Source organism: Oncorhynchus tshawytscha, linkage group LG12 (genome assembly GCF_018296145.1).
Source record: "Oncorhynchus tshawytscha isolate Ot180627B linkage group LG12, Otsh_v2.0, whole genome shotgun sequence".
Classification (NCBI taxonomy): domain Eukaryota; kingdom Metazoa; phylum Chordata; class Actinopteri; order Salmoniformes; family Salmonidae; genus Oncorhynchus; species Oncorhynchus tshawytscha.
In genome coordinates, this window is record NC_056440.1 from 59,505,175 (window position 1) to 59,524,758 (window position 19,584).

At 39.2% G+C, this 19,584-nt stretch overlaps 3 protein-coding genes across 6 annotated transcripts; 2 read left to right on the plus strand and 1 right to left on the minus strand.

Annotated features, from left to right (window-relative positions):
• Positions 1–9,276: 9,276 nt before the first annotated feature.
• On the plus strand, positions 9,277–10,669 carry LOC112263553 (pleckstrin homology domain-containing family F member 2-like). The gene has a single exon (XM_024439959.2). The coding sequence runs from the start codon at positions 9,580–9,582 to the stop codon at positions 10,459–10,461; it is 882 nt and encodes a 293-aa protein (XP_024295727.1). The 5' UTR covers positions 9,277–9,579; the 3' UTR covers positions 10,462–10,669.
• A 1,298-nt stretch (positions 10,670–11,967) lies between these two features.
• On the minus strand, positions 11,968–16,072 carry LOC112263556 (protein C19orf12 homolog). Of its 4 annotated transcripts, none has more exons than XM_024439963.2 (3): positions 15,972–16,072; positions 15,115–15,288; positions 11,968–13,343 (listed from the first exon to the last, which is right to left on the minus strand). In XM_024439963.2, the coding sequence occupies exons 2-3, from the start codon at positions 15,272–15,274 to the stop codon at positions 13,078–13,080; spliced, it is 426 nt and encodes a 141-aa protein (XP_024295731.1). In that variant the 5' UTR covers positions 15,275–15,288; positions 15,972–16,072; the 3' UTR covers positions 11,968–13,077. The 4 variants fall into 4 exon arrangements, with proteins under 4 accessions (XP_024295731.1, XP_024295732.1, XP_024295734.1 ...); XM_024439964.2 differs by having other exon boundaries at positions 15,115–15,279; positions 15,972–16,071; XM_024439966.2 differs by having other exon boundaries at positions 15,095–15,288; positions 15,873–16,021.
• Positions 16,073–16,595: 523 nt separating this feature from the next.
• On the plus strand, positions 16,596–19,533 carry LOC112263557 (tumor protein p53-inducible nuclear protein 2-like). Its single transcript, XM_042330843.1, has 4 exons — positions 16,596–16,749; positions 18,021–18,187; positions 18,394–18,514; positions 18,624–19,533. The coding sequence occupies exons 2-4, from the start codon at positions 18,061–18,063 to the stop codon at positions 18,850–18,852; spliced, it is 477 nt and encodes a 158-aa protein (XP_042186777.1). The 5' UTR covers positions 16,596–16,749; positions 18,021–18,060; the 3' UTR covers positions 18,853–19,533.
• Positions 19,534–19,584: the final 51 nt, after the last annotated feature.

The following is a 19,584-nucleotide window of genomic DNA, read 5'->3' on the forward strand; positions in this document are numbered from 1 at the left end:
ACCACACCCCCTTGGGCCTTATTGATTAACTTCTCTGGGATATGTGGGACGGTAGCGTCCCACCTCGCCAACAGCCAGTGAAATTGCAGGGCGCCAAATTCAAAACAACAGAAATCTCATCATTAAAATTCCTCTAACATACAAGTATTATAAACCATTTTAAAGATAACTTCTTGTTAATCCAGCCACAGTGTCTGATTTCAAAAAGGCTTTACGGCGAAAGCACACCTTTTGATTATGTTAGGTCAGCGCCTAGCCACAGAAAACCATAGAAACATTTTCCAAAGAAGGAGAGGTGTCACAAAAGACAGAAATAGCGTTAAAATGTATCACTAACCTTTGATGATCTTCACCAGATGGCACTCCCAGGACTCCATTTTAGACAATAAATGTGTGTTTTGTTCGATAATGTTCCTCTTTATGTCCAAAAACCTCATTTGAAATTGGTGCGTTATGTTCAGAAATGCATTGTCTCAAACAAACATCCGGTGAAAGTGCAGAGAGCCACATCAAATTACTGAAATACTCATCATAAACATTGATGAAAGATACAAGTGTTAAACACACAATTAACAATAAACTTCTCCTTAACTTCTTAAGGTATAGGGGGCAGCATTTTCACTTTTGGATAAATAGCATGCCCAATTTCAACTTCCTGCTACTCATGCCAAGAATATAAGATATGCATATTATTAGTAGATAGAAAACTCTCTGAAGTTTCTTAACCTTTTATAACTAGGGGGCGCTATTTTAATTTTTGGATGAAAAACGTTCCCGTTTTAAACAAGATATTTTGTCATGAAAAGATGCTCGACTATGCATATAATTAACAGCTTTGGAAAGAAAACACTGACGTTTCCAAAACTGCAAAGATATTGTCTGTGAGTGCCACAGAACTGATGTTACAGAAAAAACCCAGATAAAAATCCAATCAGGAAGTGCCGCATTTTTTAAAACCGCCTCATGGCAATGACTCCTTATATGGCTGTGGAGGAGCTAGGAGTCAGCTTACGTTTTCCACGTTTTCCCCAAGGTGTCTGCAGCATTGTGACGTATTTGTAGGCATATCATTGGAAGATTGACCATAAGAGACTACATCTACCAGGTGGTCGCTTGGTGTCCTCCGTCGCAATTATTGCGTAATCTCCAGCTGCAGTATTTTTCCGTTTGCCTCTGATGAGAAACCGACTGCCACGAATGATTTTTCATTGAATAGAATTGTGAAAAACACCTTGAGGATTGATTCTAAACAACGTTTGCCATGTTTCTGTCGATATTATGGAGCTAATTTGGAAAAAGGTTTGGCATTGTGTTGACTGTATTTTCGTTTTTTTTTTCTTAGCCAAACGTGATGAACAAAACGGAGCTATTTCTCTTACACAAATAATCTTTTTGGAAAAAATTAACATTTGCTATCTAACTGAGAGTCTCGTCATTGAAAACATCCGAAGTTCTTCAAAGGTAAATGATTTTATTTGAATGCTTTTCTTGTTTTTGTGAAAATGTTGTCTGCTGAATGCTAGGCTTAATGCTATGCTAGGCTATCAATACTCTTACACAAATGCTTGTGTAGCTTTGGTTGAAAAGCATATTTTGAAAATCTGAGATGACAGTGTTAAAAGGCTAAGCTTGTGTTTCAATATATTTATTTCATTTAATTTGCGATTTTCATGAATAGGAAACGTTGCGTTATGGTAATGAGCTTGAGGCTATGATTACGCTCCCGGATACGGGTTTGGAGTCGCAAGAAGTTAAACTGTTTGAATCATGTCTGTGAGTATAACAGAACTTATGTAGCAGGCAAAACCCTGAGGACTAACTATTACATTTTTTAGGTCTCTGTCTGTTCAGTGAGATCTCGTTGGTAAACGATATTTCTTAGGAACTTGTTTCCAGTTCCTAACGCTTCCACTGCATGTCACCAGTCTTTGGAATTTGGTTGAGGTTATTCATTTGTGCAATGAAGAAGTAGGCCATCTAGGAACCGCGTAACACTGTTGAGAGTTGCGCAAGATGTGAAAAGTAGCTTGGTTTGTTGTGTTCCTGTATTGAACACAGATAGACCCGTCTTCAATTTGATCGATTATTAACGTTTAAAAATACCTAAAGTTGTATTACAAAAGTAGTTTGAAATATTTTGGCAAAGTTTATAGGCAACTTTTGAAATATTTTGTAGTGACGTTGCGCATTTTGGAAGCTGTTTTTTTCTGGATCAAACGTGCCAAATTAAATTGACATTTTGGATATACAGTGGGGCAAAAAAGTATTTAGTCAGCCACCAATTGTGCAAGTTCTCCCACTTAAAAAGATGAGAGAGGCCTGTAATTTTCATCATAGGTACACTTCAACTATGACAGACAAAATAAGGAAAGAAAGTCGAAAATCACATTTTAGGAATTTGAATGAATTTATTTGCAAATTGTGGTGGAAAATAAGTATTTGGTCACCTACAAACAAGCAAGATTTCGGGCTCTCACAGACCTGTAACTTCGTCTTTAAGAGGCTCCTCTGTCCTCCACTTGTTACCTGTATTAATGGCACCCGTTTGAACTTGTTATCAGTATAAAAGACACCTGTCCACAACCTCAAACAGTCACACTCCAAACTCCACAATGGCCAAGACCAAAGAGCTGTCAAAGGACACCAGAAACAAAATTGTAGACCTGCACCAGGCTGGGAAGACTGAATCTGCAATAGGTAAGCAGCTTGGTTTGAAGAAATCAACTGTGGGAGCAATTATTAGGAAATGGAAGACATACAAGACCACTGATAATCTCCCTCGATCTGGGGCTCCACGCAAGATCTCACCCCGTGGGGTCAAAATGATCACAAGAACGGTGAGCAAAAATCCCAGAACCACATCTGTGACAGTTTGGGTCTAGAGTGTCGCCCCCTTTGAAGAGGGGGATGACCGTGGCAGATTTCCAATCTTTAGGGATCTCGGACGACACGACAGAGAGGTTGAACAGACTGGTAATAGGGGTTGCAACAAAGGCGGCAGATAATTTTAGAAAGAGAGGGTCCAGATTGTCTAGCCCAGCTGATTTGTACGGGTCCAGGTTTTGCAGCTCTTTCAGAACATCTGCTATCTGGATTTGGGTGAACGAGAAGCTGGGGAGGCTTGGGTAAATTGCTGCAGGGGGGTGCGTAGCCAGGAGGAAAGCATGGTCAGCCGTAGAAAAATGCTTATTGAAGGTGACAGTGTTACCTAGCCTCAGTGCAGTTGGCAGCTGGGAGGAGGTGCTCTTATTCTCCATGGACTTTACAGTGTCCCAAAACATTTTGGAGTTCGAGCTACAGGATGCAAATTTCTGTTTAATAAAGCTAGCCTTTGCTTTCCTGACTGACTGCGTGTATTGGTTCCTGACTTCCCTGAAAAGTTGCATATCGTGGGGACTATTTGGTGCTAGTGCAGTCCGCCACAGGATGTTTTTGTGCTGGTCGATGGCAGTCAGGTCTGGACTGAACCAAGGGCTATATCTGTTCTTAGTTCTACATTTTTTGAAAGGGGCGTGCTTATTTAAGATGGTGAGGAAATTACTTTTAAGGAACGACCAGGCATCCTCGACTGACGGGATGAGGTCAATATCCTTCCAATACCCGGGCCAAGTCGATTAGAAAGGCCTGCTCACAGAAGTGTTTTAGGGAGTGTTTGACACTGATGAGGGGTGGTCATTTGACCACAGACCCATAGCGGATGCAGGCAATGAGGCAGTGATCGCTGAGATCCTGATTGAAAACAGCAGTGGTGTATTTGGATGGCAAGTTGGTCAGGATAATATCTATGAGGGTGCCCATGTTTACGGATTTAGGGTTGTACCTAGTGGGTGAGAGCTTGTTTATTTGGTCAAAACACTTTTCCTGTTAATGTCACTAATCAATGCCAATCTTCAGGACCTTAATTAGCACATCTATGGCACAATATACATAATCCTGTTGATGTAATCATCACTAATGTTTTTGCGTGTGTGAAACAGTGGCCAGGTCAAAAAGCCCCTTGTATGTAGGCATCACAGGAATCCTAGTGCAGGAGATGAAATGTCTTCAAAATCATCACAAAGGAGGACAAACTGAAATGTTTGCACACCACATTTCAGTAACTTTGTTTAGGTACCCGTTCAGTCTGCTGTTATTGAACTGTTTTTCAACTGCCAAACTGACATTCAATTTACTGCCTTATCTCTCCTTCTTCTGCAGTCATACCAAGCGAAACAGCGTGTTTGCCGTGAAGATTGATGTCTTTGTCTCCCATATCTACGGCAGCAAGTTTAAACTCAGCTCAAGCAGCAAAGGATTTTAAAGTCAAAGGAATCATAGACCTGTGATGGTGTTGATGGAGTACAGTATCGCCTGTGCAAATGACAATGATGAGTGACGACCTGACCTGCAACTGCAGAAATACGACTGAGCTCAGACACTCAAAGTACAGAGAAGTAAACAGCTCCTGTCAGGATCTATAATAAGGACTCTCACCATCTTCAATTCTTATTTTCAAGTCATACGGGAACCTCAGCATCTATTTTAGATGCAAGCCCTGTTCTATAGCATTTCATACTGTGGCAAAGACAGGAGACCTGACAGACTCAAAGCAATCAAAACATAGTTGTGATTAGAGAGCATTTGTGTTGGTATTTTCCTTTTTTGTAAACGTATCCATTGATGGGTCAATGATTTTACATAATTGTAAATACATTATGATCGGTTTTCAGTTTTGAGCAACACTACCTATATCCACAAGGTGGCACTAAATCATTTTTCTTCCTCAATGTATGTACAATAAACATATCTAGCTCCTTGCATTTTTGTCAAATTACAGGTTACATTTACTTGATTACATAGTTTGAAGTAACACAATGAGTTACAATATAATGATACTACTATGTGGAATCTGAAGATGCTTAATTTCCCAGTCATTTGGGAATTTCCTAGTTGGCCAACATTTTCTGAGGTACCTGTTGTATATTGTTGGTTTGTCAATTGAAGTGACATAGGTACTAGTAACATTGCTGATCTGAATTGTTCAATTGGTAGTTGGGTTGCACTGACAAGTAGGTTCTCTTTTATTGTTGGAGTTTGGATAGCTCATATTCATTTGTTTTATTAACCATGAGTGATTTTATGAATAAGAACTTTTTATGCTATAACAATAATGAAAACTGAGTGATTGGATTTAAAAAACAATCTATTTAAAATACAGCATTTGCTGTCTGTTTTGTAAAATATTGTCACATTTTATTTCCCTATACATTTTCCCAGTAAAAAGCCTATCCCTGTTCGAAGTAGTGTGTGGATGCATGAGATTTCATTGATTGTGCATGGGGAGAGAGGGGGGAGGGGGGTGTGTATGAGACAGACTGGAAGCGAAAAACTAAACGTCATCACTTCTTCACTGGGACTTCAAATATGCTTTCTGTTCTTTCTTTTAAGGTGTAAGGTCTTGGTCAAAAGGACTGGTGTATCAGTCCATACAATGCAACATGTACGTCTATGACCATGTTTGATGCTGCAAAAGGCATACATCTAATTAAACCCCAGTATATCTAATATTCAAGTCCAATGTCTCTTGCATTCAAAAGTGCTGTCGATTTGTACTACCCTGGTGACTTGGCATTCTATGCTAAAGAATACCCATACTGCGACATTGTTTCCCTCATAAAAACCACAGGATGCACAGTAACCAGATTTCACAATAAAAAAAAATCCACATCTGTATTCTTCTAAAGCGCAATGCTTGTTGGAAATCTGTCGTCTTTGTCATGGTATAATGGTCAGTAATAGTATTCCTTGAAACAAACTGCACAATCATCTAGTGTTTTTTTCTACTGAAAAAAGCCAACCTTATCAGCTGTAATAACTCTTAGCACCTAGTTCAATGATACACATCATGTTTGAGCTAACACAACACAATTACATTGTTTACGCATTCTTTTGGTGAGATGGAGATGGTTGTGTTTTAAATGGCAAATTTGTGTGTTGGCTTTTTTAATCTGCTTGTTCCATCATAATGTGGCCTGAGAAGACACCCCTACTGAAGGAAATCCCTTATGATTTTTAAAATTGTGATGACATTAAATTTTTCAGGCATTATTGCTTCCGCATCAGAAGTTGGTCTTCGTGTAGGCCAATATTTAAGTGTAATGCCCGAGAAGCGTTTTTTATGTATTGGCACGTGCGGTTAGGCCTGAACAAAGTCGAGGCAAGCCTTGCCAACATATCCTCCAAAGACACCGGCTTCGACGGCTTTGTTACCTTCATACAACAGGTTACCAACATATTCAAATAATGATTTACATATTTTCATTAAAAACATTTTTATGAATTTATTAATAGTATTTATTTCTTCCACAATAAATAGTCCCAACACAAATCTAGGGTTGCTACCCAAGCTGGCTGGTCATTTGTTCTATCGGTTCGGTTGCCAGAGAAGCGACACAGTCGTTCAGTCTTTTTGTTCTGTATCTATGGACGCGACCCAGTCCTTCGTTATAAATGTTCCTTTGCCATACTGGCTGGCAATGTTCTTATCCCTTGCTTGCTAGCTAGCCAACTACGGCTAACTTACAGTCACATCACACATTGCAGACAGAATAACAGCAAAGTAGCTGCATCTGTTTTGTTAAAGCTGTTTTCTAGTGACATTTATTTGGATACATCCATAACAATGAGCTACAGAGGCGCAATTTCGCCTGGCATAGAACATGTGCTCACTCGTCAGGATACTGTTGTTCACAGGAACTAGCCAACAACACAGCTACAGTACAGTAACACAATCACTTCAAACAGAAGCTGGAAAGACTGCAAACTTGCTGCACTTCATTTCGTTTGACCATTTTTCAATTGACATTGTTTTGTATATATCCATAAAAATGATGCCAGGTGATTCATGATTTCGACTGACTGAGTAACGCTGCCTGCTTGTCTGTCTCATCCCGGCTCCCGACATGTTCCTTACTATGGGACAGCAGGATATCGAATTTGAATATTGAAACAATATTGTGAATGTCGGAGAGACAGACAGCAAGGTTTATACAAAAAAACAACTAAATGTTACTCTAAAACAAATGTGAGATAATGTCTAGATGCTTTTTAGAGTGGAGATCAAGTTTATAAATTGACTGGCTGGGCGGATGAGACAGTGGATTGTGCAGTCAGATGGAACAGAGTAATAAACAGGCATAGATTTAGCGGTGGTAAATTGTGAAATAGGCACCGGCTGGAATGTGGTTTTAACCAATCATCATTCAGGATTAGACCCACCCATTGTATAACCTAGTTTAAACAACATTCCATAAGAGTGATCAATCAAGAGAACACTTTCTCATACTACCCGAAACCTGATAACCACAAATATTAGAGAGTTTCCCTGGAGCGAAAATCTGATCAACATTCCAGCAACCATGATTTCTGTTTTTCCATTCAATGCTTCTTGTCAATTATAGCAAGTACATTTTTTCATTTTTCAGTTGCAACCATTATCTAGTATCACTAACCATCACAATTATATTCCTCTAATTTATAGCCATGTGGTTTATTTCCTATCGTTACATTGTTATTAATATTTCTGCCTAAAGCTGGAATCCTAAACTGCTACATAAATGTTTGGACCTATAAATTAATGATATACTTTGAACGGGGTATGGTAGTAGGCAGTGGTGTAAAGTATTTAAGTAAAACTACTTTAAAGTACTCTTTAAATAGTTTTTTGGCATATCTGTACTGTACTATTTATATTTTTGCCAACTTTTACACTTACTTCACTACATTTCTAAAGAAAATAATATACTTTTACTCCATACATTTTCCCTAACACCCAAAAGTGCTCGTTACATTTTGACAGGAAAATGGTCCAATTCACACACTTATCTAGAAAACATCACTGGTCATCCCTATGGCTTCTGATCTGTTAGACTCATTATACACAAATGCTTGTTTGTAAATTATGTCTGAGTGTTAGTGTGCTCCTGGCTATCCGTCAATAAAAATGTAAATACAATTTTGCCATCTGGTTTGTTTAATATAAGGAATTTAAAATGATTTATACTTGTACTTTTGATACCTAAGTACATTTTTAGCAATTCCATTTACTTTTGATACATAAGTATATTTAAAAACAAAAACTTTTAGACTTTTCCTCAAGTAGAATTTTACAGGGTGACTTTTACTTGAGTAATTTTCTATTAAGTTATCTTTACTTTTACTCAAGTATGACAATTGAGTACTTTTTACACCACTGGTAGTAGGTGCCAGGTGCACCGGTTTAAGTGTGTCAAGAACTGCAATGCTGCTGGGTTTTTCACTCAATAGTTTCTATATTAAAAAAATGGTCCATTAAAAGGGGGTGCAACTCAATTTCGGATGGTGTTCTTAATGTTTTCTATACTCGGCCTCAATTCGTCAGGGCATGGATTCGACAAGGTGTCAAGCGTTCCACAAGGTGCTGGCCCATGTTGACTCCAATAGTTCCCACAGTTGTGTAACGTTGGCTGGATGTCCTTTGGGTGGTGGAACATGCTTGATAGACACAGAAAACTGTTGAGTCTGAAAAACCCAGCAGCGTTCAAAGGCACTTCAATCTTTTGTCTTTCCCATTCACCCTCTGAATGGCACACATACACAACCCATGTCTCAAGGCTTAAAACCCTTTCTTTAACCTGTCTCCTCCCCTTCATCAACACGGATTGAAGTGGATTTAACAAGTGAGATCAATAAAGGATCATAGCGTTCACCTGGATTTACCTGGTCAGTCTATGTCATGGAAAGAGCAGGTGTTAATGTTTTGTATAATATAACTTAGAAATTCCACATGAGCTTAGTTCAACTGTTTTGTTTTCCAATGTTTGTAAACAATGTAAATGTAAACAAACACTGTGTAGCCTCAAAACATGGTTAAAACTATCATTTTGATAGCATGGATGGTCAGTCCTTGCATCCATAACTATGTCTATGAATTTGAGTGTTTACATTTCTCCAAGGCCCGTCCCTCAGCTTTTTACCAAAACACAGGCGAGATGACAGCTTTGTTATTGTTTCAATTAAGGAAGCTAGCTTTAATGCTGTCCAAAAGTTTTTTTTCTGTGATGTATTAATAGTCATAGAATTAGTAATACTGTTGTTCACTGTAATTTAATAGGATCTCTCCGAGTCACATCCCATCATCTTTGGGAAACTGGTATGGCCTGTTTTCCCTCTTTCTAGTTGCTTTCTCTCTCTCTCTTTCCCCATCAAGTTGTTTTGGAACTCCCCATGCAATGCGGCTCAACAGGAAATGTGATTTGCACATATAAAAGGGACCTCTCGTGGCAACTCACTCTTCAATACAGAAATGACTATTTGACACTGACAAAACATACTGTATGGTGGTCAGACGGGAACTAAGCGACTTACCTCCGAGACACAGACTGTTACAGCGTAAACAAGATAGAAATCACAAAACAGAGTAAAAGGACAAATGAACTATTTTTCACTAGCCATTTATTTGATCATTAGTGACATAGGCCTACCATTTCGTCTCATTTGTAAATAGATTTTTTAAATTTTTAAATTTTGTTAATTTCCCGTAGTGCTGTAATCTTGCTCATCATGTTGGACCAGCTGGCTTTCACGCAAGAGAACAGAGAGCGGATACAGGCAGTGGAGAACTCCTTCGGCCCCTCTGGGATGTCCCTGATCAGACCTGACCGGGTCTTGATAGGCGAGGGGTGGCTGATGAAGCTGTGTCGACGCCGCCCCCAGCCTAAAGTATTTTTCTTGTTTAATGACATTTTGGTCTACGGTAGCATCATCCTTCATGGACGCTGGCACAGGAACCAGCATGTTATCTCCCTGGAGGATATCCAGCTAGAGGACCTGGAGGACGGGGTCATCATGGAGAACCAGTGGCTGATCCGCACACCACAGAAGTCCTTCTATGTGGCAGCTGCCTCTGCTGAGGAGAAGCGTGCCTGGATGGAGCACATTGAGGACTGCAGGTGTAAGCAGCTGCAGCATGCCGGCTGCCAGCCCGGGTGCACCTTCGCCACCACCTGGATCCCTGACCGGGCGTCCGCCATCTGCATGCGCTGCTCTAAAACATTTCGGGTCAACAAACGTCGCCACCACTGTCGTCGCTGCGGCTTTGTCGTCTGCAACGCCTGTTCCAAGAACCGGGCCGTGATCTGCCACATCTCTACTAAGCCCGTGAGGGTGTGTCGACTGTGTCACCTCAGTCTCCAGGACCATGGGGAGCTGACTCAGGATGAGGTGCATCTACGGGGGGACAGTGATGGGAGGAAGTGCTCTGATGAATCTGACCTGGTCATGCCTGAGTACGAGGCGACTAGCGACGATGAGGCGAATGAGCGGGTAGAACACCACGCACCAAGCAATTGGGTTGAGTGTCACAACTCTTGGACCCCATTTAACTATTTAAAACCGGACCATCAAAGTCTCAATCTCACTGGATTGTCAAGTCACTTGACTTGACTTGGTTGACAATTGGACAATGTGAGAGGACCCTGAAAAGTATTTACTGAATGAGTAGGTGGAGAAAAGTGCCAAATCAAGACGATACATGATCACATGTAATCATAAATATTGCACAAATATGAACACTAATCCTACCCATATAATGTATGCATTACATCAATTTTTTCCTGTTAATAATTATAATAATAATATTCCTTTGAGTGTTTTGAGGGGCTTATTTTTGTTATCCTTTTGATAAAAGGTTAACCTGTAGTATTCATGGTTGACTGGCCATTATGCACACACGGAGCATCTTATTTAACATGAAACACATTTCTCACTGAACACTTTTATACTTGTCCTGTACTTATCGTGTTAAAAAAAAAGGCACATTGACTACGATAACGTGCCTATATTAAGTGTACCTGTAATTATAACTCTAAATGGCAGCAATAACTATACCTCTTTATTTATCACATTCACATCAACCATGTATCTTGAAATGAAATATTTTGATAGCAACCGTTGGTCATCCTTGTCCTGAACACCTGATAAGACTGCTTATTGACCCCCCAAAACAGCTGTAATCAAACTATTTTGTGCTTAGGTGTTACAAGCCTCCTGCAGACACATGAACCAGTCCTGAGGCAACAGGTGCAGTAGATAAGCCTTTCGAGAAAGTTCTTGCGTCATTTCATTTTCCCAACTCTAGTGTTGTCAATGGCAATACTCAGGCCAACTTCCAAATGCAACATGTCAATCATTAACATTTTATAGGCATTTCAAACCAGAAACCAGTTTAAATCGTGCTCTCTGGTTTCTGAAAAGAACTGTCTAAAAAAGGTTTTTTTATGAAGATATAAGACTGCTCTCACATCCCCAGACTACCAATAAAGTGGTGATGGAATATGATATCTTGTGACTTCAATCCATTTAAATTTGGAAAAAGCTGCTAAGACACTGTTTCTTAGTAAGCCATAGGTACAAGACTGACAACCATCTCTCAGAAACGAATGACATAACTTCTAATGAAATTTCCCCTCAAGATTAATGACCAATCTTTCGCTGTATGATGTTATGAGAACCGGCAGGTCCAAGCTTGCTTGCAAAGAATGAACAAGGAAACGTCTAGAACAGCGAATGTGGGGAAAAAAATAATAATAATCGCAGTGGTGTCATAACAAACAACCTTTGCACATACTTCAAAAAGTGCTTTGATATCTTAATAAGATTCTAGTATTATTCAAAAGTCTACATTTGAAACATTGACAAAGAGGAACTATATTACATTGCGTATAATCTCGGAAACCCAGAAGAAAAAAATCTTGCGAAATTGCGACAGATGAGATACCATTCTATGTTACATGCACGCATCTGTCCAGGACTGATTACATTGCGTAGCATTGTCTTCCTTCTCTTACAAAGAATGTGTTAAGGGGTTGAATTTCCCTCACGAAACTGTCAAGTTGATTCACTGAAACAACATGTTTTCTGGCTTAATGATGTCATACTAAAAGCTCGTGGTGATCATACACGTCCCCGTTGTCCTTTATTTCATTTATCATGATTTTCATACAAACAACTTTAGTACAAGAGCACTACAAGATTTTCCCAATTAGTTCATTCTAGGACTAGGTGGCACTTATCACCATTTTATGCGCCAGAAGTATCAAGGCCGGTTTCTCCGAAGTACTCATCTCTTACAATATTCACATTGCATGAATCACTTGAGATCCCAGGCACACTTACAAGAGGAGTGATCAGGGTCCTTTTTTTCATTGTCTTGCATTTGTTGCAAATCATGTCAATTATACATGACCAACAATATTAAATGTGTACATTGCAGTGCAAAATATCGACAACCAATTATGCACTACAATATAAATAAAGTACACCTTTCTGGTTAATTGCTGGACTGTTCGTATAAGATACGTTTCAATCATACCGCGACATTCAGAGATAACAATTTCTCAACTAAAACAAAACAAACGTGTACATTATAGTGCAATTCCGCCACTCTTCCACTTCATATTCATTATCTCCTTAACCATAACAGTGTCTACACACAGTATGTGAAAACAGCGAGTTTCTATGATCTGTGGTTAAAAAGATAAGGTGCAAAAAAAAATGCTTCTCTGTAACATCACATGGTAGCATTAAAAGTAACAAAACAGTGATTTTCAAAACAGTGGTTTTCAACAAGTTTCTAGCCAGAGGGAGGGTGTTTTCTTGCTCCTCACATCACTGGGAATCTCCTAGTGCCTGAAAAGCACTGTTTTTAAATGTTTTACTTTTGATGGTGTCATTGGGTAGAACTTTTAACTTTATATTTGTTTTGTAGAAATGTGCCGTTTTCACATATGCAGACACTGGTATTGGGCTGGGGATAATGAAAATGACGTAATGAAAGTGGCGTAAATGTCATTTAAGCGCTTCATCAAAGGATATTAAATGGACATGATCAGATATTAGGTAACATGTCAGGTCTGACATGAGTCTCAATGTAACTCTCATAAGGCCTCTTTCAGTGAACCTACAGTATAAAAGGTTCTTTCAGTCTCCGGGAATAAGCTTGAGTTGAATCTGAGTACAAATGTTCTAAGGAGTTTCCTCCAGATATTCAGTCTGTGTAGATCAGTCCCCATATCTCACCTCTGCTCTCAGTTCCTTTGTGATATAACGGAGTAGGGCAGCAGTGACCTGCTGCTGGAGAGTAGCATTCCCCATGACCAGGGCGGTCAGCTGGGCCAGGTCTGTCCAGTCCAGTGAGCCCAAAACGGCCATGATATCAGCATAGAGTCTCTGCTGCTGGTGGGGAGGCAGCTCCATGATGATCTGAGGGAGAGGTCTGAACTGTCCACTGGTCATCCACCATCCCAACAGGCCACCTAATGCACCACCTAAAGAGCAGCACAAACAAGATCTGTGTCAGAAGATCAAGAGGGGAGAAGAGCTCACAGATTTAAAACACTCGTGGTTATAAGATCTACAGATCTTATAACCAAAGTGGAGGCGTGGCTGTTTATATTCAGAACCACATTCCTGTAAAGCTGTTGAAGTAATATGGCTACAGGTTCATCTGCTTCACCTGAAGCCCATTCTGGTGGGAAGCTGCTATAGACCACCAAGTGCTAACAGTCAGTATCTGGATAACATGTGTGAAATGCTTGATACTGTATGTGATATAAATAGAGAGGTATACTTTCTGGGTGATTTAAATATTGACTGGCTTTCATCAAGCTGCCCACTCAAGAGAAAGCTCAAAAACTGTAACCAGTGCCTGCAACCTGGTTCAGGTTATCAATCAACCTACCAGGGAGTTACAAACAGTACAGGAATGAAATCATCAACGTGTATTGATCATTTCTTTACTAATGCTGCAGAAATTTTCCTCAAAGCAGTATCCAAATACATTGGATGTAGTGATCACAATATAGTAGCCATATCTAGGAAAACCAAAGTTCCTAATGCTGGGCATAATATTGTGTATAAGAGGTCATACAATAAGTTTTGTAGTGATTCCTATGTTCTTGATGTGAAGAATATTTGTTGGTACGCGGTGTGTAATGACGAGCAACCAGACTCTGCACTTGACACATTTATGAAATTGCTTATCTCAGTTACTAATAAGTGTGGATTGATGAGGAATTGAAAAATTGCATGGTTGAGAGGGAAGAGGCAAAAGAGATGGTAAATAGGTCTGGCTGTATAACCGACTGTCAAATGTACTGCAAATTGAGAGATGGTCACTAAACTGAATAAAACAAAGACGAAACTACACTATATTAAAAAGCTTTGGAGCACCTTAAATGAAATTTTGGGCAAAAAGGCAAACTCTGCTCCATCATTCATTGAATCAGATTCATCACAAAACCAACTGATATTGCCATCTACTTTAATATTTTTTTCATTGGCAATATTAGCAAATGTAGGCATGCCATACCAGCAAAAAACACTGACACTACACATCCAAGTATATCTGACCAAATTATGAAAAACAAACATTGTAATTCTGAATTCCGTAAAGTGAGTGTGGAAGAGTTGAATAAATGATTGTCATCTATCAACAATGACAAGCCACTGGGGTCTGACAACTTGGATGGAAAATTACTGAGGATAATAACTCTATTCCACATTAAGTAACTCATGCCAGCAGTAAAGTTAGATAAAAAAAAACAGATAAAAATACACTTTATGGAACCGCGGGACTGTGAAGCAACACAAACATAGACACATGCATACAAACACGGATAACATACGCACTATACAGATGTACCCATGGATTTTGTGTTGTAGATATGTGGTAGTAGAGTAGAGGCCCGAGGGCAGACACTTAATCTGTTGTGAAGTCTGTTATGAATGTATTGTAATGTTTTTAAAATGTATAATAAAATGTATGCCTTAGCAGCAGCTAATGGGGATCCATAATAAATACAAATAGAAATAAACACCCGTATTTATCAAAATCGACCTCCCCACTCATAAGACAACATTGGCTGAGAATTATTCTACCCTAATGCCATACTTTATAGGCCTACCACATATACACTGAAAACCTCATAGCTGCAATCAATACAATAGGTTTGAGAAAGGATATGGCTCCACCTTGTGGTTGAAGTAGGGAAAAGCAGATGATCATAATTTCACTTACTAAATTGAAAGGATCCTTACCAACAGCAATCCCTGGGGGACCACCTAGAAGACCTCCTAAAAATGCAGTCCCTCCTGCCACTGCTGATCCTTTCCCAGAATTCTTCACTGCTGCTTTTATCTGCTGATTTGCAGACAGGTGACAGCATAGTTGCATGACATCATCCATACGTGGAGCCATGGTAGCTGCTCTCCCTGGTGTGATGATAAGAGACACACCGAAGATCAGTTTGCAACCAACCCAACTCATCGGATCTCTAGTATAAATTGCAAGTACAAATAGCCACTACCAATTTAATACTAGAAGAGATGTATGACTTGTATCTGTCAGATATCCTGAAGACTAGGAGTAAGCCATCTTCTGGTAATGAACTGCATTACACTGCTGAGAGTAGCCTCTACCAAAAGTTAAATAAACGATTGTTCAAATAATGTTATAGGTCTTTTTTACTCCAAATGTTGACAAAACCAGGAAACTATATTATTGTAATCAATTCAGTTATCATATTTAGCAGACAGAGACTGGTTAAATAACTGATGACTTAATGCAGACCATTGTCATTAGTCAAAAACTTCTCACACAAGAGATTCGAAATGCTTCCCTCGGATTGATTTTATGACCACAATAATAACGACCGCAGTTAGTAATAATTATACTTCCCTTATGATATATAGGCATTTTTTAATGGCGTAAAACGACATCTAAAAATAGGAGATAGTGTTAGTGTGTCATCATGTGGCCATCAGCATTTTCTCTCCATTTAAAGTGTGGCAATCACCTTTACATAACGACATAGTTGTCACCATCACACAGGACGGACTCTCACGTTGGCCTACATGAAAATAGTATAAAGTACACATTGGTGGCGAATCCCTACCGTCAGATCTCGCACTTCGATGATGTGTTAATGTTTATGTATCATGAGTGTTGGTAAAAACTATGACCGCGGTGAATGACGGGACATTTGTTTTAGGATAAGCCCACATCCTGTTAAAACGATTCGCGGTTGTTTTTAGATGCACAATAAAACAAACATAGCCTAATACATAGATCTCAGTGGGGCAACCTGGCATAATTGTCATTTACTCCGCAAATATTTGCAACAATGTTTCAAGAAAAGCCATTGATACAATTCCCTCCTTTTCATAAAATTGGTGGGATTCGTTTTGCAGGGCCCGGTGCCCGGGGTGAGTGGAGATTTCTCTTATGAATCAATAGAATTATCTAATAATAACAAACTCCTGCTCACACGGGCCACCGGGCCATGCAAAACGAAGTCGACCACTGTTGTGAAATGCAAACCGTTGTACATTGAAAATATATATATGTATCTTCCACTCTAATGTATTTTGTCTTGTTGTTATAGACTACACGCCTAGACTATTAGAAAGATTGGACGTCGGTTGAAACCAGGTATTTAGGTATGTTTCAAGTAAGGACACATTTATTCACTTGACAGCTAGTTATGAGGACAAAGGTTAGTTGTGCGCAACCTTCTGAAGCCACGCCTTCGAGTTGGGATTTTCGCTTACGTTCACCACCCACCAAAGCAAAAGAGTTGGTGTTCAAAAACAAGTCTGTATCAAAACAATTGCAGACCGGTTATAGTTTCAAGCTAACCGTCGGCCACCACTTGTTAAATATACATTTGTGAGGTAAGGAAAAAATACATTGTAGCCTTCAGCATTGTGCAACATGTTGTATCCTAAGTCTTAGTTCGTGTGTAGCATAGACACTTTTCTTTAGCCTACTAACATATCTATCCATTGCATGTTTTTATTGATTTCTACATCCCAAAAGTGTCCTATTAGGACAACTTTTTAGTTGTGTAGACTACCATGTAATTGTAACCATATCATGTGTCATTTTGTATGTAGGTTGGGTTATTTGTTTGATTGTCAGTGAATTACATAAGTGCCGTGCTTAATTATTAACTTATTTATGGAAGAAGTTTAAACCCAATTAATGCCATATCAAGTTCACCCAAACGACCCTCCTATGTTTTCTAATGATTTGATTGTTTCTATCACACATTTATTATATATTAAATAAGGCTAATGTAAGGATTGTCTGACATGTCTTTAAACTTCTAACTTATGGACCTTTTGATGGCATACCAGAAAAGATATGCAAGTGTATATGTAATCTATACATTTTGCACCTTATGAGCTAATTCTGTCTGGGCACTATTGGATCTTCCCTTGCTGGCAGGCCGGGGTGTAGCTGTATATTGACAGTATAGGTTTACAAGTACACCAAGGCATTCAAAGACCGTGGCTGTCTGGACAGCCCCCAGTCTAAAAGTGGATGTTGTGGTATTCTGTCTAATCTATGACACTTTAAGCCTGAAAGATATACCAATACCGTTTATACCTGATTCTATTTTTAATAGGCCTATTTGACCAGAAATGTCAAAATACAATTATATACACTAAAATGTATACATATATATATATTTTTTTACAAACCCTTTGTTTTCACCATAGTTTGGCCGATTGGCTTCATATTCACCATATTAGTTTATTCATAACATGTCTTAAGATTCAGATACAGGCTTGAAATGAGTTGCCGGTCAGAAAGGATGCCATGACCTTCCGTCTGCAAATAGCTTCCAAGGGGCATGCTGTTCCTGATTCTGCTGTGCTGGCAGGGTCATTAAGCCAGGACACAATGTTAAAAACTAAAGGTCATAATGTAAGGTGTTGTTCAGATTCTGCTTTCTTGAAATCATTTCAGATCTATCTTCTGTCAATGTGGATATTAAACTACACATACCTTTTCAGGTTGTGCTGTTTTCTTGTATTTGATGCAATGTTTTACCATGATCAGTTTTACCAGTTTAGCAGTAATTGTATCCGGTCTGCAATTTTTTTTTCCTTATGGGGGCAACATACTATAACACTATGTTAACTCATTTTCTTTGCAGACTGCAATAAGAGGGCCAAGGGAGGCAAAACATATACACAATGATTGGAAAGATACTTGCCCATTTCCTTGGTAGCACAGATGACGATTTTCCCACAGATGACAATGAAACCTATGAGGAGCTCATTGAGTTTGAGGCGGGAGGATGGGTGGTTATCAACATTCAAGGTAAGCCGATAATTTTGTTCACCGAAAGTTGAAATCACAAGTTAGTTGTTAAACTGGTATGGGGATTGTTGTCTGCAGTTACTTGTTCTGTAAATGGTAGTATTGTAGTTATTTGGATAGTAGATCTAATGGACACTATTAGAGGTCTCACTGGTGTTTTTCCTCTTTGGTCTCGGTTAAGTAAATTTGTGATCTGATGTTTCCAGAGAACAACTCCCTGACCCCTCCTGAGGAAGACCCTTTGGAGAACCTGCTGATTGAGCATCCCAGTATGTCTGTAGACCAGATCAGACACCAGCTCAGCGATGAAGAGGATACTTCTCCCAGGTCAGTTTTCATCCAGGGGATCCATCTACTTTAGTCAGTGTGATAACACAACCATTATCCTAGAGAAAGGAGTGTCACATTACAGTTATTCTGTCCTCCCCCCCTGCAGGCCTGTGCCAGTCAAACAGCATGTGTCCTGGAGGCTAGCTGCCTGGGGCAGCCCGCTTCCATGCAATATCCAACTGCTTGCCATACAGCGAGCCAGGACACACTTGGAGTGCAAGAAGCTGACCAGGAGTGCTCTCCAGAGACAGAGCCGTGCCAAGGTGCGCTTCTCCCCCTCTGACAGACGCTTTGGTCACTTCAAACAACCCTGCCAGCGTCTGTACAACTACTGAGTAGCCACGCCACTGTCTGAACCCACTTAACACACAGACCTTAGACCTATGACCTATCTTAGACCTATCTCTTTACCCTGATCAAGGGAACCACATTTGCTGAGTATGTTATTAACAAACTGAGCCCAGTTTGAGAGTGAAATAGCCTTGAGTAGATGTGTGTGTGCATGTGAAAAGTATTATAACTGGCTTGTTACGGTTAAGTCTTATGGCTCCGACGAAAACTTTTATGCATTGTATAAAATGCAAAAGGTTTTAGCACTTTGCAAATATTCATTCTATTGTATATAGAATACTTTTTTGTATTACTTTGTGTGCCTTAGATTTAGATACGTTGTGAGTATATTGCTTTAAGGAAAGTTGTTTCATAGCTATGAAAAGCTATTTTGTATATATGTGATGATGACACAAAACATCACTCTTGAGTAATTGGACCTCTTTCGCTATATTTTTTAATAACAAATACAATGTATGTAAGGATTACCAAATAATGATGAAACACTGTTACTAATGTATGTTTTGTACTTAGTGATTCACTTTGTTTTTATACATTTATTCCCAGTGTGTTCTTATGTTTGCTGTACTGTTACAAGCCCGGTTTGTAAATATATTCAGATTTATTTGGTATTTTGGTGTATATTTAAATGTTAAGATGTTAAATAAATATGTTTTGTTTAGGTATTATTTGTGTTTTATTAAATAGCATGAGACATAACTTCAGTAATTACATGT